The sequence below is a fragment of the Lynx rufus genome, unplaced genomic scaffold, assembly GCF_022079265.1.
Source record: "Lynx rufus isolate CCGP_SWC_20201006 ecotype Redwood Valley unplaced genomic scaffold, mLynRuf1.p SCAF_5, whole genome shotgun sequence".
In the NCBI taxonomy this organism is placed as follows: Eukaryota; Metazoa; Chordata; class Mammalia; order Carnivora; family Felidae; genus Lynx; species Lynx rufus.
The window spans coordinates 1,894,838-1,920,073 of record NW_025814867.1 but is presented as its reverse complement, the minus strand read 5'-3'; the positions used below and the strand labels follow the sequence as shown (position 1 = coordinate 1,920,073).

Below are 25,236 nucleotides of genomic sequence, written 5' to 3'. Positions count from 1 at the left end.
CTCCTTCGTGCATAACAAGTTTTGAATCTTGCTGATTTTAAGGTTCTCTTTAACTTTTGACATTTTAATTATGTGTCTTGGTGTGCATCTCTTGGGGTTCATATTTTTAGAACTCTGTACTTCCTGGATCTGGATGTCTGGGGGTTTTTTTGCCCTAGGTTGAGGTTTTTAGCCACCATTCCTTGAAATAAGTTTTCTCCTTTCTCTCTCTCTCTCCTCCTACTGAGAGCCCTAGGATATGAATGTTAATCCACTTGATGTCCCACATATCTCTTAAGCTATCCCCACTTTTTTTCATCTGTGTTTCTTTTTGTCGTTCTGTTTGGGTGAGTTCTACCGCTCTGTCTTCAGGTTCAGTGGTCCTTCTGATTTATCTAGTCTGCTCTTGAACCTCTCTAGTGATTTTTTCTGTTACTATATTCTTCAGCTCCATGACCCCTGTTTGGTGTTTTCTTAGATTTTCTTTGTTGAAGTTGTGTACTGATCCATTTTCCTCCAGGGTATGGTGAGCATCTTTATGACCATTGCTTATCCTTCTTAAATTTTGTAATGTTTATTATTCTGAGAGAGAGAGAGATGGCACGAGTGGAGGAGGGGCAGAGAGAGCGAGAACCCCAGGCAGGCTCGATGCTCTCAGCCCAGAGCCCGATCTGGAGCTCAAACTCAGGAAACCTTGAGATCATGACCCGAGCCAAGATCAGGAATCGGATGCTTACCTGGCAGTCAACCAGGCACCCCACTTATCTTTTAGTAAGGTGTTTTTCCTGAGGTTCCTAGATAAAAAGGCCTCTCCTCTTCATGGAGTGAGCTCATGTAGAAGATGGACCTTCTTGTTCAACCAGGTCCTCATTATCAGTGGCTCTCAAACCTTTGTGTCTGTACAGCCTGTTTTATTGTTCACGGTTCCCAGTAGTTGAGGAGGTGCCCAGATCGGTCAGTGTCCCAAAAGGGAGAAGCTCAGCACCTAGATTCAGGCTGACTGGAAGATACTCGGGCAGCAGCTTAAAAAACATGCAATGTACACGGTTCTTTGGGACTGCAAGCAAGAACTCCACTGGCCACCAGGGCCAGGTGATCTAGGTGTCCTCTGGGTGGCAGCTGCAAAGACCAGGACTCCACACAAGTGTACAAACACCTGTGTGGGAGACACCGGCACGCTGCAGTGAGGCGGGGGGACCATGCGCGCAGAGATGGCGTGCACCGGCCTGGTTCCCTGAGAACACGCGGTAGGCCTTGGGCACGTGCCGAACTCGCAGCCCACCCTGCAGGACTAAGCTGCAGCTCAAGCACGTACAGCTCTTTATCGCCGGGCGGGGGTGCGTTTCGGTCTGCTTTCTGGGAAACGTCCTGGGGGCGGTAGCCTGCCAGGGAAGAGCTGATGATCGAAGTCCCGTGGGACCCAGGAACGTAAGCCCCTCTGGCCAGCAGGGCCAGGTGACCAAGGGGCATCCCCGAGTGGCCGGCCCCAAAGACCGGGACACCAGATGCATGTAAAAGCTCCCCTCCAGGAGATCCCGGCGCTCTGGAGTGTGGCAGCGGGGGGAGAAGAGGGCGCCTCCCGAGGTCCCCGGGGAGGAGGGCGGGCAGCCCTGAGATGGGCTTACTGGAAGCCCGCCCCTCAGGCTGCTGCTGCGAGGGTGAGCCACGAGGCCTCTTTCGTAGACAGGACTCCTGGGCCTGTTGTCTCGTGCTGTGCCCTGGGGCTGTTGGCCATTTACCGTCTCTTCCCGTGCGGCCCACCAGCAGAAGCCCCGCTGGCCCCCAGAGCCAGGAGACACAGAGGTGTTGCTCTCTAGCAGCCAGAACACCAGGGTGCCAGGCGGGAAACCCGGGCGCTGGACACACAGAAGTTCCTTCCGGACAGATAATGGTGTTCTGAAGCACAGCACAGGGAGAGGGAGAAGTTGGTGCCCACTGGCTGAGGAGTGACCGAGGGGGGCTGTAGAGAAGATGCCCACTGAGAAAGAGAAATTGGGGAAAAAAAGCCTAGAATTCCTTGTCTTTTTTTTTTAAGCCTTCTCCAGTCGGAGCAAGACAGAGGGAGCGCACGAAGGCGGTAGCCGCCAGTCCCTGGGCCTAGAGCGTCCCAGCAGGCCCCGAGTGTGTCTCAGACCAGACGCATGGGCCTCAGGCCAGTGCTCCCACACAGAGTCCAGGCGGCCCTCAATGGGCCACTTCCAAGCTGGGCTCTGGGGCGGGGCAGTCCAAGTGTGTGAGCCCTTTAAGAGCCATTTCTGGAATCACTAGCCTCGTGGGCCTGGTGGATGTGAGCCTGTTGGTGTTCAAAGCTAGATGTTTTAGGGGCCTGTCTCTCAGGCACAGATTTTAAAAGTTGGGGTGCCCAACGTGGGGTGCAAGTGCTTTGCTCCCCAGGGAGAAACTCCGGGTTTTGAGCTCTCTCCCAGCCGTGGGTCTCTGCACTGGGGGCAGGACTTACGGCAAGACGGCGTCCCAGCTTCTCCCACCCGCCGTGACACGGGCCTGCTTTCAGTGTGTGAGTCACTCAGCTAGCTTTTAGGGCTCTTTTGTCAGATCAGGCTGTCCTTTACGTACCCGTAGAATCAGGGTGCTGACGGGAGGAGGGGAGACAAGATCCTCTCACGTCGTCTTTAACTGGATCACCTGCAGTTGGAAAGATGAGAGAACAGCAAACCCATGGCCGGAGGACCCCGAGGCTTTGTGTTTGATCCTGTTGATAAGCGGCCGCCACAAGGCCCTGCTCGGGCCAGCTTCCGCGCTTTAGGCCTCGGGTCTTGCGAACACCCGCGCTTTCCTCCCTGTTCCAGAGTCTGTCCCACTGTGAGCTCATCACAGATGATGGGATCCTGCACCTGAGCAACAGCACCTGCGGCCACGAGAGGCTGCGGGTCCTAGAACTAGACAACTGTCTCCTCATCACCGACGTGGCCCTGGAGCACCTGGAGAACTGCCGCGGCCTGGAGCGCCTGGAGCTGTACGACTGCCAGCAGGTCACCCGCGCGGGCATCAAGCGGATGCGGGTAAGCGGGGGGCACACGTCCCCTGGCGCTTTCGAAGCTAACGGCGAACACGCCAAGAGTCAACGTCCGCTCCCCACATTTGACCCTCAGCCCGTATTCTGCAGACTGGCAGGCTGAACAGGAGTCTCCCTGTCCAAAATTTCCATAGTAGACCTCACCCTGGCAGTTTCCACTTCCAGAACGGTGTTGGTCTGAGGTTCCTCGTAGTCTGATCGGAATCCTGAGGAAGGAGCCTTACGGCCGTTACCGGCAGGAAGGAGACCGGGGTCTTGGCTACTTTCCAGATGAGAGGGCTTCAGGAGAATGTGGCTTCCCCTCCCCCCAGGCAGTTTACCTTGTCTTCTTGAATGCGCTCTGAGCTTTGCATCTCCCTCCCGGAGCTGCCCTGGGTGCCAAAGCTGTGAGGCCCGTGCTCAGTCTGCATCCAGGGCTGGTGACGACACCAGGGCACGTGTTCTGTGCTCTTTGGGAGGTGCTGGCTTAGGGGGACACACAGTGTGTCAGCAGCAGCTCTTGCCTGCACCGGGAATTCTCTCTGAACTATCTGCCCGAGGGGAAGGGGGTCGATTCTGTGTGGCGAACGCATGGGCTCGTCTAGGACTGTGCCTCTAATCCTCAGAACCCCCGCGTAGCGATGACTCCTGGTCGGGCTTTTCTGCTTCCAGGCTCAGCTCCCTCACGTCAAAGTCCACGCCTACTTTGCTCCCGTCACCCCCCCGACAGCAGTGGGAGGAAGCGGACAGCGACTGTGCAGGTGCTGTGTCATTCTCTGACGGCAGCGGCCGAGCCCAAGGCGCGAGGTGTCCCCTCCTCCAGAGAAGACCCAGGTCTTCCCGACCTGCCCCACCTTCGCCCAGATCTCTTGGTTCTCCATTGGGAAAGGCACATTCAGGTAAAAGACTCCGGTAGGGACCGCAGTAACTCCGGTGAGAGTTTTCACCTTTATTCTGCTACGAGGCAATCATGTCACAGCCCGGAGTCTGGTGGCACGAGGCAAGAGCGGTAGGCCTCGGGGTGGCTGGGCCACACGGGAGAGGTGGGGGCCTTCTTAGGAAGTCCCGCCCTTGGCTTTGTCGGCGCTCCTCAGCCCGACCATCAGTGTTAGCACAAATTGAGCAGAAGAAATAAGCTGTTGATCTTCTAGCTGATACTTAAGCCAGCGGCCTACTTTAATTCACACTGATTCCATTTTGACGAGCGGGACTTTTCCACTTGGAAGACTAAATAGCAACTTTCTCAAAGTGACTGTACTGCAAATCCACAATGCCTGCTGGTTTTGTATGTAGAGCCTTGGGTGGGAGGCAAGTTAGCCGGTTTCCACGAGACACCAAAGAAATGAGGACTCTGAACTGGGTGGGGCAGGGTCTTCACCCTTCTGTGTCCGTCAGCTTGTCACACACACTTTTGGGAACCGAGAGCTAAACACACACGGCTCGGAGGTCGTGTCGCTGCCTGACCAGACAGGGGCTGTGGCCCGTGCCATGGCACGAAGTGCGTTTTCGTTATAGGAGAAGAGCTAATCACGCCATCTCTCGCAAGACCTGGGGGACCTTAAAGAAACAGAACGACGGCTTAAGTTATCTACAATATAATCAATTAAAAATAATGAATGGATGCATGTAGAATGGGTGTGATTTTTTCCAAGTTTATTTTAAAATCTTAGAAATCAAGTTACACCAGAACTGTTCAAAAATTGTACACACTTAGAACAGATCAGTAAAGTGTTGGCACCTTTCAGATTCATAATATAAAAATGAATAAACCATAGCAATGCTCAAGTCAGAGGGTTTTATTGCTATCATCGTATGGCAGACAAATCTGAGCAAAACCACTTTCCCAACTCAGACCTTCCTAATATTATTTAAAATCTGACAAGCTCTAATTTCCACTCTGGGCTGTCCACACGTGTGATATTAAGACTAGAAACCCGTCACCACCCTCACATCGTAAACTTTAGCGTTCATGGCAGCTGACAACCCTTCCTAGCGACCGCTCCCCACAACGAGGAGCACAGAGCTCCTGGGAGGCTGCGGTGGGACAGCAAAGCCGGGGCACTTGTCTCCCCCAGACCAGCAGTCGGTCAGAGGGACCGGTCAGGAGCATTTAGTGTACAGTGGGAGAGAAGGCGGTACCTGCGCGACCCCTTAAGTCACTTTAACAAGGTCTCGGAATAAGCGTTCGAGTCCTGATGACTTCAGCGCCCGAGGACACATCCTCTGGCATTCCCTGGCCGGAAGTGTGCACACACCACAGCAGTTGTTTGAAAATACGTTTGTACCACTTTGTGTGGCGGCCTGACTGTGGAAGGAAGCTATTTAAGTAAACAAAGAGCGGGGAACACAGACTTGCTTCACTAATTATAGTCTCCGTTTTAAAAATTCGCACGACCAGGGCTTTCTATACATGGGCTCTCTTGAGCCAGGGCACAGCCCGCTGGGGTTCCTGGACTCCCTCCTCAGTGACCCGTGACCTCATTCAGGAGAACCCCAGGTGAGGTTTCCCAGAGGCGCGGGCTGGGTCCGCTTCCTCTCCGTGTGGGGAGCAGTCGATGGAAAAGTCTGCTGCATCAGCTTTGAGAAAACAGACCGAAGAGAAAACCACACAACGAGCCTCACCTCTCGCAACATCTGGACTTCGGTGTGCTCAGCACGTGCCCGGAACCCCTCAATTCTGGACTCGAGGGGACACGGTCAGGAACTAGGGTTTAAATGAGACACGCGTGTGCAAAACAATCGGAAAACATTTATTTTACTGAAATGTATACATCCTACTGTTAAAAAAACAAAGTAGCAAATTTGCTGGTGCCATAATTTAACCTGCTTCACTGGGACAGACTAATTTTCAATGCTGCTTGGTAGAATTTCAAGTTCGATGAGCTTTTAAAGTGTTTTCAACCCCATTTCTAACACCTGATGAGGAATTCGAAATAGCACACAGCATTAAATGACATTTATTGTTCCGTATATCTTGAGACTCAAAAAGGAATGCTAAATAGACAAGCAGAACTCTAAAAACAAGAGATATGCTCACTTCTTTCCCAAGTGATTGGTACAGAAAACATGTGTTCATACAAAAGCAAAGGGAGATGACAGAAAGGAACGTTCCCCCGCTTCAGGGTCTACAGAGTTACAGATATTTTCAAACTAAAGATGAAAGTGTTTAGAGACCGTGTGTCTTAACCCCCTTGAAGAATAAAACACGAACCGTCAAAGCTTTTTACCCACCGAAGTGGTCTGTCTTCTGGGAGGGATTTCAGAGTCCAAATCACTCCTATTTCCGCCCGAACAAAGATAAGAATCGACACGTTCAAAACCAAGACAGCCGGGCGCGTGGACAGAGGTGCTATAGCTAAAGGGCGCCGAAGTTTAAAACACGGTCTGCTCCACCACAGGTTTCACAGGTGCCTGCTGGTGCGTGTGGGGAGGGAAGCGAGAACGAGGAAATCGCAAAAGCCGTGGAGTCCCTTTGAGAGACAAGCATTTGGTTTTGTGGAAGACGCACCCTTTTTACGAAAACGAGGCCATCGTGTGGTGTAGCCGAAAGCCTCTTAAATAATCACCAGAACGTTTACCATGATTGTACTAGAGCTCAATATCTCAGAAGCGTGGGCCATTTTTACGGCACAATTTAGTCTTTCATTTATGACATCTGGTTTGCCGCGATAATTTCAACTCATTGATAACAAAGACCCCTCAACGGCAAGTCAGAAAACTACCATAGTCTTCCCCCTTCCCCGGGGCACCTGGTTCCACGGTCTGGGGTAGGGCTTTAAAAACACTTAAGGACAGGACGGTTCAGAGCGAGGAGGGACGGGGTGGTCGGAAACAGCGAAAGGGAGGAACGCCACTTGAGTTTAAAAGGCAGTGGGGCTTCAAAAATAAAAACCAGAAACAAAATGCTAAAAATGGAAGCGGAAGCAAAAGGTTTTTCAAGAAATCTGTGACGAAGCAGAAACACAAAAGTCTTTGTACCTATTAGGATTTACACTGATCCTCTCACCAAGGTACTCTTGATAATGCAGTTGGCTTCACACCCGCCTTCCTGGCTCGGGTCTTCCCCGACCTGGCATGATCCCGTCACACACACCCTTACGCGATTTCTTCCGAGAAGGTGCCAAGACTCTTACCTGACCACCGATCACGGTGTCAGCACGTGGCCTCTGCAGACAGACTCCGTGCTGGTTCCACGACGGCACTGTCCCCCGCCCCCGCCCCGGGTCCGCATAAGGTTCAGGCCACAAAAGCCAAACTGGCACAGAAGGGTAAATGCCCACGGTACGTTTTTACATTCATTTCCAAACCGCATACAGTGTAGAGAGACAGCAAAGGCTGCCTCTAGGAACTGTACCTACTGGCCTCTGCCAGAGAAGCAGCAGCCGGGCCTGCGCGTGGCCCCCAGAGCTGCACGCGCGCCGTCCCGACGCGCTCACTCTCACGAGGATGCTCGGCTGTGGCAGTGACAGTGAGGAGATTCGCCTCTCATACAGCTCATTAGAAAGGTCATCTTGTGTTTTCAATATGAAACATTTCGTACGGTAAAATCCAATCCCAAGACTTCTTGGATTCAGTCTTCACACACTTTTAAGCGTGACTTTATTTGGTACTGAATATAGTTCAGACTAAGTAAGACATCACTTCAAAACTATGTGGATACCGTCACCATTCTCTGCTGCGGGAAAAGGAAAGGCACGTTACACACAACTCCTTCGCCAGGCCCACGAGAATCCAGACTATTAAATGGAAGCTCCTAGAAAGCTACACCCTCCCTCCCGGTATTTCTGGAGAAGAACACGGACACCTTCCCTTTGATTTTGCTTCTTAACACCCGGCCCATATGCCCGTCGGCGCCCCGTGCCCACGCTGCTGGGCAGCTCTGGGGTGCTTGGGGGATCCAGACCGGTAGCCCAAGTGACGTGAGCAAGGGGGCGGGGGCTGGCGGCAGAGCAGGTGACGACACCGGGCCGGGCCGGAGAACGGCCACTCCACACAACCCGCACAGACCGAGTGCCTGCGTCCCAGCTTTTCTGGAAATAATCTCCTAGCTCCTCAGAGGCCTGTCTGAAACGTTCTGAAAACATCGCTACTTTTGCCTGATGGCCTCGTGTGTCTTAGGAAACAGCAAGAAGTGGTACAGCCGTTCATCAAGGAACGAAAGAAACTTTCTCGTGGGGACGGAAGTCTGAGAAACGGGGTGAGTCTGGAGGGGACGGCCCGTCATGTCTGACACGAGCAACAGCCGTGGCCGTCGTGAGACCCAAACATACAACCGCGCTACGGCTTTCCCGTCGTAGACGATTTGAGCTCCGCAGGGGAAACGCCGCACAGCTCTCCCCGCGAGAGCCGAGCGCGGGAGCAGTGGCCCGAGGTGCCGGGACAGCGAACGATGGAGCGAGCCAGCCTGGTTCAGGCGGCCCTGGCTGGCGGTGGCTGGCGGCAAACGCAAGGCACCAGCACAGGCGGAGTCACCCCTTCGGTGCTGGTGTGGACTGTCCCTGCAGGAGTGACTTCCAGGAAAGGGGGACACAGGAAATCTCGGCTCTCCGAGATACAGCTGAGGCTGGGTTTAGATCTTAACCCACCAGACTTCTTTTTTTTTTTTTTTTTTTTTTTTTTTAATTTTTTTTTCAACGTTTTTATTTATTTTTGGGACAGAGAGAGACAGAGCATGAACGGGGGAGGGGCAGAGAGAGAGGGAGACACAGAATCGGAAACAGGCTCCAGGCTCCGAGCCATCAGCCCAGAGCCCGACGCGGGGCTCGAACTCACGGACCGCGAGATCGCGACCTGGCTGAAGTCGGACGCTTAACCGACTGCGCCACCCAGGTGCCCCCCACCAGACTTCTTTTAAAAGTCTCTTCTTCACATACTATCATCTTGCATTTAGAAATCCCCTCCTGGGGCGCCTGGGTGGCTCGGCGGGTTGAGCATCTGACTTCAGCTCAGGTCATGATCTCATGCCTGGTGAGTGCGAGCCCCGCGTCGGCCTCTGTGCTGACAGCTCGGAGCCTGGAGCCTGCTTCGGATTCTGTGTCTCCCTCCCTCTCTGCCCCTCCCCCGCTCACGCTCTGTCTCTCTCTCTCAAAGATAAACAAACATTAAAAAAAAAGAACAAAAATCCCCTCCTTTAACCCCCCAGGTGGAACTCACCTGAGCCCCCTCCGGGCCCTCCTTCCATATCCTTTCCCTAAATGACCGCAATCATTTCCACAGCTTGGAGCCACTGCTGATGTGCCGAAGGCCTCCAAATTACATCTCAAGTCCAAGCCTCTCCCGCCAGCCCCAGACGGGGACAAATCACTGCCAGGTTGACCTTCCCGGCACACCTAAAAGGGGACTCTTAACTGCTTCCCTGCAGTCACTCCTGCCTCGCTCCTGGGACCACAGTCTGCCTGCCCAGCGGCTCTTACAGGAGCCACAACTGCCCCTCCCCAAGTGTAGAGCCCAGCAGGGCCCCGCCCATAAATGTGTCAGACTCAGGTGACCTCTCCTGCCTCCAGCTTCGCCCCATTCTCATGGCTCCAGGGTTGCAAGAGTGGAAGAAAAACCAAACTGCATTTACACAAATACTCCTTTGTTTAAACAACTTCACTGACTTCCCAACACGTTTCAAACAAAATCTGTCGTGCCCGGGTCCTACACACCCGACCAACACCTCCCACTCTGACTCCACCTGGTTCACGGGCCTCTCACACCGCGTGGCCTTCTCTCAGGCTCGCACGCAGCCTCCCATCGCCTTGGGGGGGTTCCCCAGGCGGGCAGCTCCCCTCGCTGCTCCAGTCTCAGCATTATGGACACGACACCCCCTCGCCCAGCCGCTCCGTGTTCCCCAACCCAGCTCCTCCCAAAACACAAGCACCCCTACTTTCCCACTCCTTCACGGCACCTACAAGATTTCGTAATTAGGTGCATCTGTCGGCCAATTCTGGTTTGCTTTCCGCTAGGAGTTCCAGGAGTCTGCTTTGGTCAAGACCTTTCTAGCACCGAAAGCTGTCTGATACAAGATGCTCAGTAAAATGTGGCTGAAGTTTTTTTTCCCTAATAATCTAGGACTGACTCCTTTTCCTTATTTGCTAGTTTCCCTTACAACCACTGGAAATACTCTTGATTTGTTTTTATAAGTCTTCTTCAAACTCTTAAAGCCAGCATTTTCAAAAGTAACCACACAAGAGGACAGCTGATTACAGGCACACGCTTTCATGATTCCAGCATTTTGAGACACATGCACTCATGCAAAGTACCTTTTACTGTGAAGAATAAAAAACAACTCTCATCTTGAAAGTTCTGAACCATCTAGAAGGATAAAGCAGATAAATGATTAAGATCCAACTGTCTTTTCTGAGCTGATTAGAAAAGAGTAAAATTAGAAGCTACAGGAAAATGTCAGAATCTATGTATTGTTGCACACAGAACTCAGTGGTAAAAAAAAAAAAAAATGCCTTCACGAAGGCAGTGTGAGGTAGTCGAAGTTTACACTTGCTGCACTGGGCAGGACCCCATGCTGACCATGCTTGCCTGTGACTAGCCCCTGAGACATCGAAACAGCTCATCTGACCCCCTGGGAGCTGCCCCACCCCCACCCCGGGCCCTGTGAATAATGACTCTTAAGAGAAAGTCCTGGTGTAAGCACTCTTCTATTACCTGCTTGTCACCGAACACCAGGGACACAATAGCCTTAATGTTTTTAAAAATTAGTCATCAAATAGTGGCCAAAAGGAAGATACATCCAAACGCCTCCCTGCATAAAACGGGCCAAAGCCCTCCTAACCCCAAAGTTCCCCGGTGGACGTCTAAGGGGTGAGGGGTGGAGGTGCCTGAGCCACGGGTCTCCTGGATCTGTAGTCCTTATGTCACCAGGAGACCCAAACTCTTGTTATAAATTCTTACAGATTTGATCCCAACTCTGAAATTGATTCTCAGGAGTACTTGCACAAGAGACCGCAGGATTTCCCATAGTTCTTCCACGAGACAGAGAAAGTGTGCAAAAGCAAGGGGCGTGCCAGTTCAAGGTACCTGGTCGCTAACAAGAATGTGAATACCGGTGGGACCCTGTCTGTAGACCTGGTTAATTTGGTGGAAAGGAATATTAAACACCGATGCAAGTTTTCGAGCAACTTCTGAAGCGACCATTTCTTCCAAGTAGATTGCATGATAAACTGAAATAAAAAATAAGAACAGCATTTTAGCAGTAATCTTTGATCTGTTTTCCACCTCATCCATAGGAAGATCACCCTTTCAAAGTACTAAAAACCATACATATAAAAATTAAAAATGGGAACTAGTATTTCTTTCCGCCCCATTACTACCTGCTGAAATCTGATACTGTATGAACTATGCTGGGGCTCCTAGCTGGCTCAGCTGGTAGGGTGCGCGGCTCTTGATCTCAGGGTCATGAGTTTGAGCCCCACATTGGGGGTGGAGATTACTTAAAAATAGGTATAGAATTTTAAAAAATTAACTATGCCGCACATACAATGTAATAACCGTTAACCGTAAACTGTACGAGAGGATCTGAGGTTTTCATTTTTCTTACAGGAATTAACTGCAAATGGGAACAGGGGACTTTTTGGAATGTTGGGACTCAAACTCAATAGCGGTAATGGCTGCAAAACTCTAAATTTACTAAAAATATCCTGAAATGGTTTACTTACAATGGAAGGATTTTATGGTATATAAATTATAGCCGAAGAGAGCGGTTTTCAAAACCGCCACGTGTTTCTAACAACATATAAGAAGAGCCAACCGTGTCACTGTTCTGGACTCAGTGATCCTACTACTGGGAGTATACCCTAAGGAATAAAAGCCGCCCCCCGCCCCCCCAAAACCATTAACCGCGTAGAAGACCCACACAAACAGCTAGGGACGTGGACGGTGAAAGCTGCTGCTGTCTCCGAGTCACAGCCACAGGCCACCCAGGGTCCTGTGTCCCTGCCACGTGGAACCCCGCGGCAGCTGTCACGTGCACAACACCCAGTCCCTCTGCAGTGAGCACGGCCCCTGTAGGTCCCACTCGGCCACAGACCCCAGGCAGTGCTAGAACTTGGCTTCCCCGAACAAGGGGGTTTTCTTGTGTTTACAATAATGGAAACCTCTGCTAATTACACATTACGAAAAGCCTAGAATGTGGAACTACAATTAAGGAAAGCACAGAGCCGATCTAGAGCGGAGCCCCCGAACTACAGCCTGTGTGAGCCAAACCCTGCCCTCACTTGCTCTTTTCAAAACCACCGTGTGGCCCCATCCATCGCTACACACGGTCTGTGGTGGTTTTGGGGCCACAGTGGCAGAGCCGGTGGGAAAGAGATCCCGTGGTCCACAAAGTGGAGACCTTTACTACCTGGTCTTTTATGAAAGTTTGCTGGAAACTTAGAAAACCCTTGATGAAGGGCTGAGATGGCCGCTGTCTCCACACATTCCTCCACAAACACTTTCCCAAGTATGACGGGCCTGACTCTGTATATGTAAATGATACACAAAATCTCGATGATACACGGAGAGCTCCTTAGAATTTTATCCTTTTAGACAAAGACTTTTTTTCGTTAGTCTCAAAATTCACAGCTTTAAAGTCAAATGGAAAATGGAAAAGCTCACAAGAGTGAGGCTTTCCTTGGGATTTTTCAAACACAGTGTTTCTGAGAGCGCGACCCAGTGTTCGGGTAAATGACCGCCACTGTGAATGCCGTAACACAGTTCTCTCCGGAAAGTTTGGGGTGTGCTGCCCTTGATTTGGAGTGTGGGAAGGAGGAAGTATTACCACTCACCCAACCTGACAAATGAGAAAACACATCCTTTAAAAGAACTGCGTTTGTTTTTAAGGGCCACACACAGGAGAGGGGAGAAGGGCCGAGATTCGTCTCTGCTCTACAGCAATCTCTTACACAAGTAAGGGAACTCTAGGCTGAGAAGCCCGCCCATAATGGCATCGAGTGTGTTTACAGTGTCACAAGCACAGGGAGCCACTCAGCACCCGGCGCTGGCCAGCTGCCTGGCGGAGACAAGTCCACGCGCTTAGTACTGTTATACACACGAATCTTTGCACATGGGATATTTTAAGCTCCGCCCCCCAACCCCCGCCAAGCCAGTCAGTAAAATAGAGGGAAAAAACACAAGAGACACCTTCCTGTTTTCTCACCAAGCTGCTGCCGTCATATTCACCGTTTCAGTAAATGTGAGATGCGGGGAGGAATAAAGGCCAGCAAAACTCCAAAGAGCACTCGGGCTGGTCTCGCTTGTGAGGTACTTCTGGCGCCAAGGGCCACCCACACAGGAGACGGAGGTGTGGCGGAAACAGCCGACAAGGGTGGCTGGCGGCCTCCCCCCGCTTCTCCCCACCAGGGCCGGGCCCCACACTGCCGCCTCTCCCTGCTGTCGGGACTCCGAGCGGCTGGGCAGTCTCGCCGGGACTAGGGTCACAGCCCCGCTCGGGGCCCTCCTGCTCCCACCGCAGTGGCGGAGAGGGAGGGACGGGAAGGCACGACGCCCTCAGTGCCCACCAGTGCCCATCGGTACCCACCGTACGGTGTCCCGCCGCTGCCCTCGCCTCCGCCGCCCGCCGGCTGCTCCTGGCAGACATAGATGGTCAAGCGGGGCCTCACCGACCTGCAACCGGAAGAGGCCACTCGTCAGCCCAGGGGCAAGGCTGCCCGCAGCGGGGACAAATGACTACCGGAGCCTGAGCTCCATCTCCTTAGGAGGACTTCTCGGCATTACTTCATTACACAAAAGAATTCACGAAGAAAAAGGCAAAAACGCACCCCTCACACCAACTATCACAGGTGGTCTAATCTGATGATCCAGACTCCAAACCATCGAGATGGTCTGTCAGGTGCCGGTAAATTTGAGTTTCAAGATTAACTCAGCAATTTCAAATCAGTAAGATTCCACTTCAATGGAATTCTCATACCCCAAGTCTAGAAACAGCAACGACAGTAAATGGGCCTCAAGAGCCAGAATAATTTACAATTCCATCGTTGTCATTCACAATTACGGGTTCACATTTTAGCAACCGGTTAGTAGTAGTCACGTGACCTTGGAAAACCACAGATTCTGTGCCTCTCACCCAAACGAGAAGTCTGTTTTCTTGGAGACAAACCCAGCGGTCTTCAAGAATCAGTACCGCCCATGTGCATTCCTGCCGTCTTACAGTCTACTCTGCCCCCATCAGTGCCTGCCTCGTATCTGGGCCCACCCTGGGGGTGCGCACGATGGGGCCCAGGCCCCGCGGCACACGGGCACGCGCCACCCTGCCACGGGAACACGTTCTGCCCAAATTCCCCACAAAGAAGGGTGCGTCTTTACTTCAAGCAAACCGTTCCTTTTAAACACGGTACTTTACCTTGACTTGAGTGAGTTATAGAGCCGAATGCCATCGGCTGCACCACAAATTTGTACTAAATCCTCCTTTGTCAGTTTTAATAAGTCGGCACCTGGAGAACAGCAAAGAGAGATTCTTCTCAGAGACGTGGAAAAAACAAGCAGGACTGGCCGCTTGGAGCACCTGGCTTCACCAGTGAACCCCCCCTCAAAACCATCGCACCGCGGCCTCCATATACCCGCACACGCAAACTACACAAACGCAAGAGTGAGCATACACAGTCCTGTCCCAGAGAGCCTAAGACAAACACTTCCATGTTCCAGGAGCTCAGCTCGGACGCCTGGGTGGCTCAGTCGGTTAAGCATCCGACCTGGGCTCGGGTCACGATCTCGCAGTCTGTGAGTTCAAGCCCCGCCCCAGCCAGGCTCTGTGCTGACAGCTCGGAGCCTGGAGCCTGCTTCGGATTCTGTATCTCCCTCTCTGCCCCAACCTCACTCATGCTCGCGCATGGTCTTTCTCAAAAATAAACATTAAAAAAAAAAAAAAAAAAAAAAGGGAGTCCAGAGGCCCAGAGGCGGGTGAATGAGATCGGTGAGCGGGGCCTTCCAGGGCTGTCTGGTCCTAGTACATGCCTTCACTGCCCGCCTGGTTTTGGCTATCTGGCAGTTGTGTAGATAAACAGGATTCTGACCCCAGATAATTAACCTTGAGATCACAACAATAATGTTTTATTTGACAAGAAGAGGAAATGAAGTCTCAAGTTTTGGGGACCCACCCATTCACTCGAGATGGTAGCGGAGCAAGGACTCGGCCTCTTCGTATCGCAACACGCACTGTGAAGTCAGGCCCCCGCAGCCTGTCGCCGCAGCCGGTCTTAATACGAAGCATGGCACAGAACTGCACGTTATACCTTAAGAACTAAGAACTCCCCCATAAATCACTGGTAAGCGTAAGTGTCACGGTATCCGAGATCCGCTTTAAAATATGACACAAAAGGGAGAGGGAGTGGCAGAGAGCAAGACTGACCGAAGGCTGGGACGGTTACATGGAGCTTCATCGTCCTCTACCTTGTGTGTCTGAATGTGTCCATGATCTTGCTCCCCCCACCCGCCCGCTATTAACACTCGAGATTTAGTTTATGGGTAGAATGTACATGCCCTCTGGGATTAAGGCATGACTTCCCTGTAAAAAAGATCCACTTAGGTATGAAACAAGATAACGGAGTTATCTTTTCTATTTGAACACGAAAGCCTGACAACTCTCCAGCTTATAAAAGACCAGAGAAGCCCGGCTCCGTGAGGCACGAGCCCCGGTGGTGTCACCGGACGGAGCGAAAAAAGCAAGACCGGCGGCTTCCCGATCTCTCCGGGGCCCACAGCCGTGCCCAGGGACGCTGTGCGTGCATCTCCTGGACGTGCACACGGAACAGGACGGACGCTCGCGTGCACAGCCTTTTCCGGAGGTGAATGTCCCGGGGCTCAGAGCCGGGGGCCTCACCCTCCTCCCCGTCCTACTGCCAGGAAGCTCCAGGGCAAGAAACAGCGGGCGGCCGGGCCGCGTGAGCACCACTCAAGGTGAAAAGAGCTTAAGACTCTCCAAACAGAAACTAAGGCCCTCCCGGGGTTCCCACTGCCAGGGCTTGCGGTCTGTGCTTCGCTCTTCGCGTGTCTTCCCACGAGGGTTCCAGACCATCTTCCCCACGCACGCTAACACTTTTAAATTTCCAATTTCTCACAGATAAAAGGTACAGTCACACCAAAATGTGGTTACCAGCTAGCAAGACTTTCATCCGCTAGTTTCATTTTAAAGAGACAAGGAGCTACACGGGAATGACTAATCGTGCACCACGCTGCGGCGAGGGGCTGACAGGACAGAACCCGTCTTTGTGAGATCAAGCTCTCCCCTGGGCCAGGTGGGCGCACACACAGGCCTGTCCTCTCCAAAGGCTCGCGCCGTGGCCCCACGGCCCTGCGGGCGGGGCAGAGTCACCACAAGGGCACCGCGGCCCGGGGATTCCCGGGGTGTTTGGCCAGGGTATGGCAGTTAGGCACAGGGTCCCAGGGCCACCGACGCCGGGGAAGTGCTGGTCCCGCCCTGCGTGGCGCATCTATCAGCGTCCCTCTAAAACGGGCTTCCTGCTGCCCCGCTTGGCCCCTTGTCAGAGCCCGTCTGCGTAGCTCACTCTGCAAGAAGACACTTAAGGATACAAAAGCCATACCCGAGTAGATTCACATCTCATACTGCCGCACAGCAAGAAAGAGGAATAAACTACTGATACGCCCACTCGGAGGGACTCAAGGGCATTATGCTGAGGGGCGGGGAGGGGGCGCCAACCACAAAGGTCACGTACCGCGTGATTCCAGTTACATCACAACATTCTCGAAACGACAAAATCCAAGAGACAGAAAACAGATTAAGGATTGCCACAGCAGGCACGGTGGGTGAGGGGTGCGGCAGCACGAAGGGAATCCTCGTGGGGCTGGTGTAACCCTGTATCCTAGCTTCGGTAGTGGTCATACGAGCGCACGCTTGTGACAAAATGACACAGAACCATACAGACTCATTCCGCCCACGCCCATTTCCTGGTTTTGACGTCGTACTAACGTTATGTGAGAAACCCAGCGAAGGGCACACAGAACATCTCTGTACGATCTTTGCAACTTACTGTAAAGCAAAAATTATTTCAAAATAAATTTAATACATTTAATAAAATGAAAAGCAATGCCCAGAACTATATACGCCTGTGCCAAAAGGCAGGCACGTAAGACTGGTGAAGCCACGGACTGTTCCGGAGTCAGTTTCCCACTACAAGAGGTATGCGGGGTGTTATTACCACTGGGCAAGGCCAGGTGACAGGTACGCGGGACTTCCCAGTACGTGCTGACAACTTACTATGAATCCAGAATTACTTCACATTTTTTCTTAAAAATTAAGGTTAATGAAAGTCCAGAAACAAGTACAAAACACTCATGTACACACACGCGCACAAAACATACCTGAAAAATTGGAAAACAGTCTTGTGTAAGAAGAGAATCGGTTTTTGAGCAGCCATTGCTGTGTTTCCTGGATCGTGGCTGAAGGCTGAAGTTGCTATTAACAAAGAAAACGAACATAAACAGAAAAAACAATTCAAATAAAAAATAACCCAAGTCCCTGGCATGTTGTGAAGAACATTTAAACAAAACACAGAAACCCTGCAAGTTTAAAGTCCAAGAAGACCCAAGGGGAGCACAGGTCTGACTACCCAGAGACCCGAACAATGACTCGCGGCCCTGGAAGAGCCTTAAAAACGCAGGACCCTTACAGCCTCTGACGGTTTCAGGACAAAGATACTTACTTCACTAGAGGGCTGTGAAACTCCATCTCCCTGATGATTTGGGGAAGAAGAATTGCTAGGGAGAACGGAAGGAAGGAAAGGAGGATTATTACACACATGTATTTAAATCAAGACGTTAAAAGGTGAATTTACCCTAACACTGTGGGACAGAGCATCTAAATCTGCAAATTAACAATGTTGGCACCACCGGTCAGGGAGTGAACAGGACGATGAAATTAAGCCAGGAGGCTGTTTAATTTGCGCCTCCTCCTTCTCCAGCAGTTCTAGTAAGAACTTCCAGTTTTATGAAACATTATCTCCAAGGGCTTCATGAAAATGAAGGCTACGCATTCATTTTAGTAAGGAAAAAAATATGAGAATCCAAGATGAACAATTTGAAATTAACTGCAAAACACACACACTTTACTAAGGAGCTACAAGAAATGGTATAATGATCCTAAGCCAACACGGAAAGTGTCCCTTAATTAACACATTTACCCATCATTAAAGACGGGGACATTCAAGGCAGCGGAAGGAACAAACGGGTGCCGCTGTCCTCGGGTTCCTAAGGGAAAATGAAAACAGAGGCAACTCCACAGAGAGGGTGGCGCCTTCCTGGTCCTGTGCTCTACCTCCTTTCTTAGCATCTGTCCTTCAATCACTTCAGTTCTGACACTGACTGGTGACTGTCCTTCTGGACCCACTGGGATGGGGACGGCTCCCGGACGGTGCGGGAGCCCACAACCCGCCCCCGAAGTCATGACCGTCACGCCACCCAAGAGGACTCGGGACCGGGCTGTGACAGCAGAAGGGCCCCCACATGGGGACACACCAGTCCCTGGTCTCCCCGACGTTCCTCCTCTTACAGCGCAAACGTCTACGAGCTGAGCTGCCCACCAGTCTACTCCTCTGCTTGTCTTCTCATCAGACCCTGTCGCAGACCGGGTCCCTGTGTTCCCTCAAAACGCGGATGTTGATCCCCACGCCCCACTCCCTGCATGACCGCACAAGGAGGCGGGGCTGTGGGGCAGGGACCAGGAAGGCGAGGTCCCACGGGCGACCGCTCCATGGCGTGAGGACACAGGCGGCCGCCATGGCGGAGGGCCCCCGCCAGAGCCACCCGACCCCACGCTGCCAGCTCCACGACCGCGGGAGACGAGCTTGCACCGTCTCTAAGGCCCCGGGGGCTGGTGTTCCCTTCACGGCGGCCAGGGTGGACCGTGACGGACCGCGTCGGGGCAGCCAGGGCGGAAGGAAGATAACCTCTCCCTCGGCAGTGTCCTGTAACTTTCCTTCCCAGCGAGAAGCTTCCAGCAACAGGGGACCTCCGATGTGACCCGCCGGCATGAGCTCTTCGGCAGAGGGCGCCTGCGGCACCCCCACGCACAGGCCCCGGGGTCTCAGGTGCAATCCCAACCGAGAGGAACATGGAACGAGTCCACCATCTCCGGGTCTAAAACCACAGTAAGGTTTTAGAAACGGGAAGCTCTTCAAGTTTAAAGACTCACCAATAAACGTAGTGTGTGTAGCAGGAGGGCAAAGGAACAGGGCAGAAAACAGCCCTGATATGGTGCGATTCAAGACCAATGAACGTCCTAAGAAAGGCCATCTCAACACCTGCAAGCCCGTTCCACCGTGGTAACTCACTGTCCTTCTCTCTCCAGGACTCCACTAATGTTCCTTCTCTCTCACCTAGGATGCATCTGGAAAACGCCCCCTTTCCTACAACTTCCACAGTTGTGAACGTGTGAGGCACCAGGGCTGAGAACAGAAAGGCCAGCAGGCAAGGAAGAGACGACTTTCCTCTCAAACCGAGGCGGCCGGACCCCACCACTAACGACTTCAGATCCGTGTCAACGAGCAGACGCCGTCAACCAAGGAGGGGACGCGAGGGGGCACGGCCCGGGCCGCCCCGGGCGCACGCCGGCACGAAGCAGTACCTGTCTGGGACGCTGCACGTGCCCTGCTGTGGGGAGGTGAAGGCGGGCGCTGTGGAAGGGCTGCTATTCACGTAGGCTGTGGGGGTATCGGGCCACGGAGAGCACTAAGGACAGAAACAGAAATAAATTAGTGAGCTGCTTTTAGAAGTGTATGAAGAAGTATTTCTGCAAGTCACTCTCTAGTCTGGCCAAATGCAAGGTCATAAAACACAAGACACTTGACACTCATCAAGGAACCTCACAGAAACATCAGATTTACTGCCGCGTGGCCTTTACGTGCCACCTGCGTCTATGCACGGACTCATCACAGGGAAGGCCTGAAGTGAGGACAGCAGCGAAAACGTATGCAGGCATTCGAAATGTACACTTATGCACAGCCGGCTTTCAAGACCCCTCCCCTTCCTCTGTAGCAAGGGTCTCACAGGCACCTATCAAGGTTTAGGAACTGCAGAGGCAAGGACGGTTCGTAAGCATCCGACACGTATGGTGACCAGGACAGTGGCTCTGTCCCCCTAGTGCTCCTCTGCTCTCCTGCCCAAGCAGCACCCTCACCAGTACCCACTCGCCTCCCGGATTCCTTTAAGGTTAACAGTCCCCAGCCAAGCAAGGCAAGGCAGGCCTAGCATCGAAACCCATCAACTGTGCACGGTGCTGCCTACGTCTCTCTACCGGTCTACACGGGTCTACACACGCTTCTGGCTTCTCTCTTCTGAAAGGGGCATGGTGAACTAGGACAGCTTTCAGCCTAGGCACCATTCTGACCACAGACAGAGCAAAGACACAGACACGCGCTATTACAATTAGGAGAAGTGGAAAAGCTAAGTCAAAAGCGTGCTGAGCAGGGTCAGGGCAACCGAGGAGGAGCTTCAAACCTGAGCAGGAGTCCACCTCACTCCCTGGCAGAGTCCCTAGAATGAGTCCGTGGGAGGACGCCCTCGGTTGCCAGGCCCCCTTCGCAATCACCCTTCTCAGGTTTTACACAAAAAAGCCATCATGTCTCACCACGGCCAGGGGACAGAAGACCCTCCCCCCAAACAAAGCAAAAGACCAAAGATATCGGGATAAATCAGAAAGTACATGACTCTAAAACAATGCTTCTGTATATGTCGGGTAGTTTTCAACTCCTTGCCTTCCAACACTTCAGGAATACCTAGCGTCAGCTGACACCTACTCAAGTAATCGACCAGATCATAAAAAATAGGTCACTGGGATTTGGGGCAAATGACTCAAAAGGAATTGCAAGACCTGAATGACACCACTCAAAGAAAAGTAAGCACGTCTAAACAAAGTTTCTTTTCTCTACAAAAAAAAAAAAAAAAAAAAGACAAATGTAGAGTGTGACTGCATTCCACCCTGTCTCATCCTTCAACAGGCATTTCCAATAACATTTCTATTTTTACATTTAACTGTTTATTAATAATTGTATAATTTGTTGTTTTGATAAACTGGTCCCAACAATAAGTAGCTGGCTGGCTCAGTCAGGAGAGCACACAACTCTTGATCTCTGGGATGTGAGTTCAAGCCCCACATTGGGTGTAGAGTTTACTTTCAAAAACATTTCTCAACAGACTTAAGAGCCTTATGGTCAGAGAAAACATTAAATTTCAGTTTGAATAAGTCTGTCATAAAGAAGTAATTAGGGTGATGGTTAAAAGATTTTCAGGCGTAAGAGTCTGTCGTATTGACATGAAATTATTTATGGCGAGTGGAAGAGAAAACAGATCAAGGAGGAAGAATGGGATAAAATTTCAGGCATAACTACAGAGCTCCATCATGAACTTTTTATTTAACATTTACTTATTTTTGAGAGAGAGACGGAGAGGGAGAGGGAGAGAGAGAGAGAAAGCGAGTGGGGGAGGGGCAGAGAGAGAGGGAGACACAGGATCCGAAGCAGGCTCCAGGCTCTGAGCGGTCAGCACAGAGCCCAAAATGGGGCTCGAACCCACGAACCATGAGATCATGACCTGAGCCAAAGTCGGACGCTTCACCGACTGAGCCAGCCAGGTGGCCCCATCATGAACTTTTTAAATGAACAACAGTTGGGTGTTAAATTGCTATGGTATTTAAATTCGGCAGGATACACTTCAAAAAGCAATGTCATAGTTGTATCTTAAATCGACCACCCATTATGTGTCCCCTCGAAAATGGGAAAATTGACCAGAGTGTTCCAACTACTACCAACTTTCAAAAAGAAATCTCATCTGCCCAGACAGCACCACTGAACTTACTGCACGCACACCAATTTCACTGTAAGTGGCCTTTTACGCATCAGTGCCCACTCCCCTGCAACTAGGTCGTTTCTCTTTCCATCTCACAAAGTAACACCGCCTCATCTTGCAGTCTGAGGAGCCCAACTGGCAGATCTAGCAAGTTCCAGGTGTCACATGTTCACGGTCCTCTCCACTACCTGGAAGACGGTTCCCTTGCTACACCATAAAAACTATGACCATGTCACATAACATGCACATCTAAATAAGGTAAACCTTTTAGTTCTAAGTCTCCCCAAATCTGTTCATCACTGCCAGCTGTCTGAGGAAATGAAGCCATCAAAAGCTCCAAGTTAACACGGCACAGTAATACGGCAGGGACACCAAATTTATGAAACCTCCATAAACACACCTACTTCACTTTTTTACACAACGAGATTCCTTCACCAGTAGAAAAGCAGGGATGCTAACAGCTTACTTCTAAAACCTGCCCAATAAATATGAGGCTTGACTCACTGAACACCAGGAAACCAGTGAAAACTGGTCCTGTTGGGAGGCCTCGGCTCCTAAGAAGATGATGGGTGCCAAGTTCTTAAATGGCCAGGCTGAATGAAACACCAAGGCCCGCTCTCTATTTTATAGGTTTCTCTTGCAGTCTCAACTGGAGAGGGGAAGGGCATACCCACGAAGATTTTCACAATGTTTCTTCCACCCTGTCGTGCTTCCCTGTCTTTAAGAATGGGGGGCGGGGGACACCTGGCTGCCTCAGTCATGAGAGGGTATGACTCTTGATCTCAGTACCCCACGTTGGGGGGAGAGACTACTCAAAAATAAAAATCTTTAAAATAAAAAATAAATAAAAGATAAAAGAAAGCGGGCACCTGGGTGGCTCAGTTGGTTAAGCATCCCACTTCGGCTCAGATCATGATCTTACGGTTCGAGAGTTCTAGCCCCGCATCGGGCTCTGTGCTGACAGCTCAGAGCCGGGAGGTTGCTTCAGAGTCTGTGTCTCCCTCTCTCTCTGCCCCTCCCGCATCCTCTCTCAAAAATAAACATTAAAAAAAAATTTAAACAAACAAATAAAAAAAATAAGCAACGGTGCAGTGCCCACGTTCCTGAGGAAAGTCTGTGATTCGTTATGGCTCCAGCAATACCCGGCTTGGACTGGTGTGGGCACGGTTTCAGTGCACGTGAACAAAGTCCCTCCCCAGGTAGACTGGAAAATGCCGGCCCGTTTTAGACCGTAGACATTGGCAGCCTGATCTGAGCCAGTAAAATACAGCTCAGGGACAAAGACCAACAGACACGTTAAAGGGGTTGTCGTGCAGCAGCTGGCCAGAGCCAACGGTAGGGCCTCTACTCAGCGTGGGACCATTTCAAACAGCACCTGGTAACCGGTGAGCCTGCCGTGCTTTCCTAACGAAGGCCAAGCGTAACTACCCAAGAACTGGAAGAAATGCTGGCCTGCCTTTGTAGGTACTCGCACAAATATACGAAATGCTGTGGACTTTTTTAGAGGGACTAATCTGTACCTTACTTTTTCTTCAACAGGTTTCAAAGAGGAGCTCTCGCCACCCCCTACGAGTATCTTAACCAAACTAAATACAGCCCAGGGCAGCAAGCAACACGCTCTAGGAAGATGTGAAATCCCAGGCCAGTGAACTGCTGACGTTTTGCATACTTTAGACTTAAGAGTCATTAATAATTTACCAACAATTCTACCACCTCCAGATTAGCTCCGGACTAGAATAGATTTCCTCAATTTACGAGTTATCAGAACGCATTCCTTTTAATTAAATAGTTTCTAACAAGAAAGGAAAAGCGACTTGAGTTACCAGGATCTCCCCAGAAAAGTTTACTAAGAACGATTTGTGAGTCTTCTGCTGGGAAATGCAAAGAAGATTGAAAAATATAAAACTGAAGGGGGCCCAGGGGACCCTGGGGAGGGAGCATATAGCGGTCCACACAAGCTTTGATCCAAATCAGGAAAGCCCAGTTAAAGCAAACGCATTATGTGCGCTCCCTATCCAGACATCCACTTTTCTGTTTTACTGCACAAAGAAGCGCTTGAAATATTTTCACTCAATGCTTTAATCTGGAAATGAGGGTCCTTTCATATTCTACAGAGAATTACATATACACGTGTTAAGAGTGAAAACGTCGTGTCTGGCACCTTGATTTTACAAACACTGCCATGATGAGTAGAGTAGCCATGAATACAGATGATGACAGTTACTTTTAAAAATTACTGAATGCTCTGTGTTCACGTTTACTGCGGGTACCCGGTGATCTAAGTTTAAGTAACAAGAGAATGCTCTGTGGACTGTTAGATGAAGAGCTGTGTCGTCAAATAAAGACATGCTGTACTTAAGGTGACAAAGCCAAAACCCTCGACTGCATGTTGGGAGAACCAGGTCTCAGTGGAGCAAGATGCACTCGCTGTTCTGGCCCGAAGCACAAAGTCACAACGCAGGAGCCAAGAGGAAACACTGATGCAAAGACTTTTTTCTACCAGTGCTGCCAAACAGGCTTTTAAAAGCACAGACAGACACACATTCTTATACTACATGCAGGGAAATGTGACACAAAGTATTGCCTGTTAATGTCAAGCTTGCTGCCACCATTTCTCTGGATATCCATTGCATTTTCTTATCAGTTATACACATGAGAAAGCAAAACCTTTTTTAATTACACAAAAATGATCAACTCTTTTACTAAAGAAAGTATTTTCAATTAATTTCAATGCTCTTGAAGGCAGTGTGTGTGCAAAGGAGAGATAGGGAGGGAGGGAGGAAGGGAAGGAGGAAGGGAGGGAACACATTTCTGAGTGTCGTTTTTCCTTCCAAAACCACCCACTATGGTCGACTTTGTTTTAAAGTGTTAGATTTAGGAAATTTTCCTCAGTGAGGAACAAACAGAAAGCAGGAAGTCTAAACAAAAGCAAATTAAATCAAGACAAGGACATCAAAAACAAATTTGGCTTTACTTTTCGGTGGAAGTTGATCCTATATCTAACACTGCACAAGGTTTCCTGCACAATGAGAAGAGAAGCAGAAGTCCCTTACACTGCCTCGCTTTGCCAGAGAATCACCGTAGTCTGCTGGCAAAGTCCGCTTGCTGGACTTTTTCTGCTCATGTTCAACTGCATCTTCAATTATAGGCTCAAGCCTCATCTGGACAAACACCAAAGATTGGGATCAATGTCTTTTCATTATACAAAGAAAGATCTAATACCCTGTTTTATGTCTCTGCAGTCCAATTAAACAAATGTATGACTAGCAGGATTCAAAGTTAAAGAAAATGCAAAACCCCAGCAGTGACAAAAATCAGACATTCTAGGCCCCGACTTAATCTCTTGACAACTTTCAAGGTTTGTAAGGTCTGTTTCTGAGACCTGATTGGGATTTCAGCATCTTCATTCCGGACCCCACCCAGGAAACTAATCTATTAACATCCCCCAATTT

The 25,236-nt window shown here is 50.8% G+C and overlaps 2 protein-coding genes across 5 annotated transcripts in view; one reads left to right on the top strand and one right to left on the bottom strand.

Annotated features, from left to right (window-relative positions):
• The window catches only part of FBXL2 (F-box and leucine rich repeat protein 2), a 44,844-nt gene extending 40,220 nt beyond the window's left edge, over positions 1-4,624 (top strand). The window contains exons 10-11 of the mRNA XM_047099903.1: positions 2,787-2,999; positions 3,665-4,624. Of these exons, the coding sequence (XP_046955859.1) occupies positions 2,787-2,999; positions 3,665-3,772 (321 nt within the window). The 3' untranslated portion in view covers positions 3,773-4,624. The remainder of the gene's footprint in view (positions 1-2,786; positions 3,000-3,664) is intronic.
• Positions 4,625-5,721: 1,097 nt separating this feature from the next.
• Positions 5,722-25,236, bottom strand: part of UBP1 (upstream binding protein 1) — a 51,920-nt gene continuing 32,405 nt past the window's right edge. For 2 of the 4 annotated variants that reach the window (XM_047099898.1, XM_047099900.1), the window contains exons 8-16: positions 24,838-24,945; positions 19,566-19,669; positions 17,647-17,701; positions 17,306-17,399; positions 14,331-14,421; positions 13,509-13,594; positions 11,009-11,151; positions 10,237-10,288; positions 5,722-7,667 (exon numbers count right to left, since the gene is read on the bottom strand). In XM_047099898.1, coding sequence (XP_046955854.1) covers positions 7,630-7,667; positions 10,237-10,288; positions 11,009-11,151; positions 13,509-13,594; positions 14,331-14,421; positions 17,306-17,399; positions 17,647-17,701; positions 19,566-19,669; positions 24,838-24,945 — 771 coding nt within the window. In that variant the 3' untranslated portion in view covers positions 5,722-7,629. The remainder of the gene's footprint in view (positions 7,668-10,236; positions 10,289-11,008; positions 11,152-13,508; positions 13,595-14,330; positions 14,422-17,305; positions 17,400-17,646; positions 17,702-19,565; positions 19,670-24,837; positions 24,946-25,236) is intronic. The other 2 variants (XM_047099901.1, XM_047099902.1) reach the window with 2 other exon arrangements.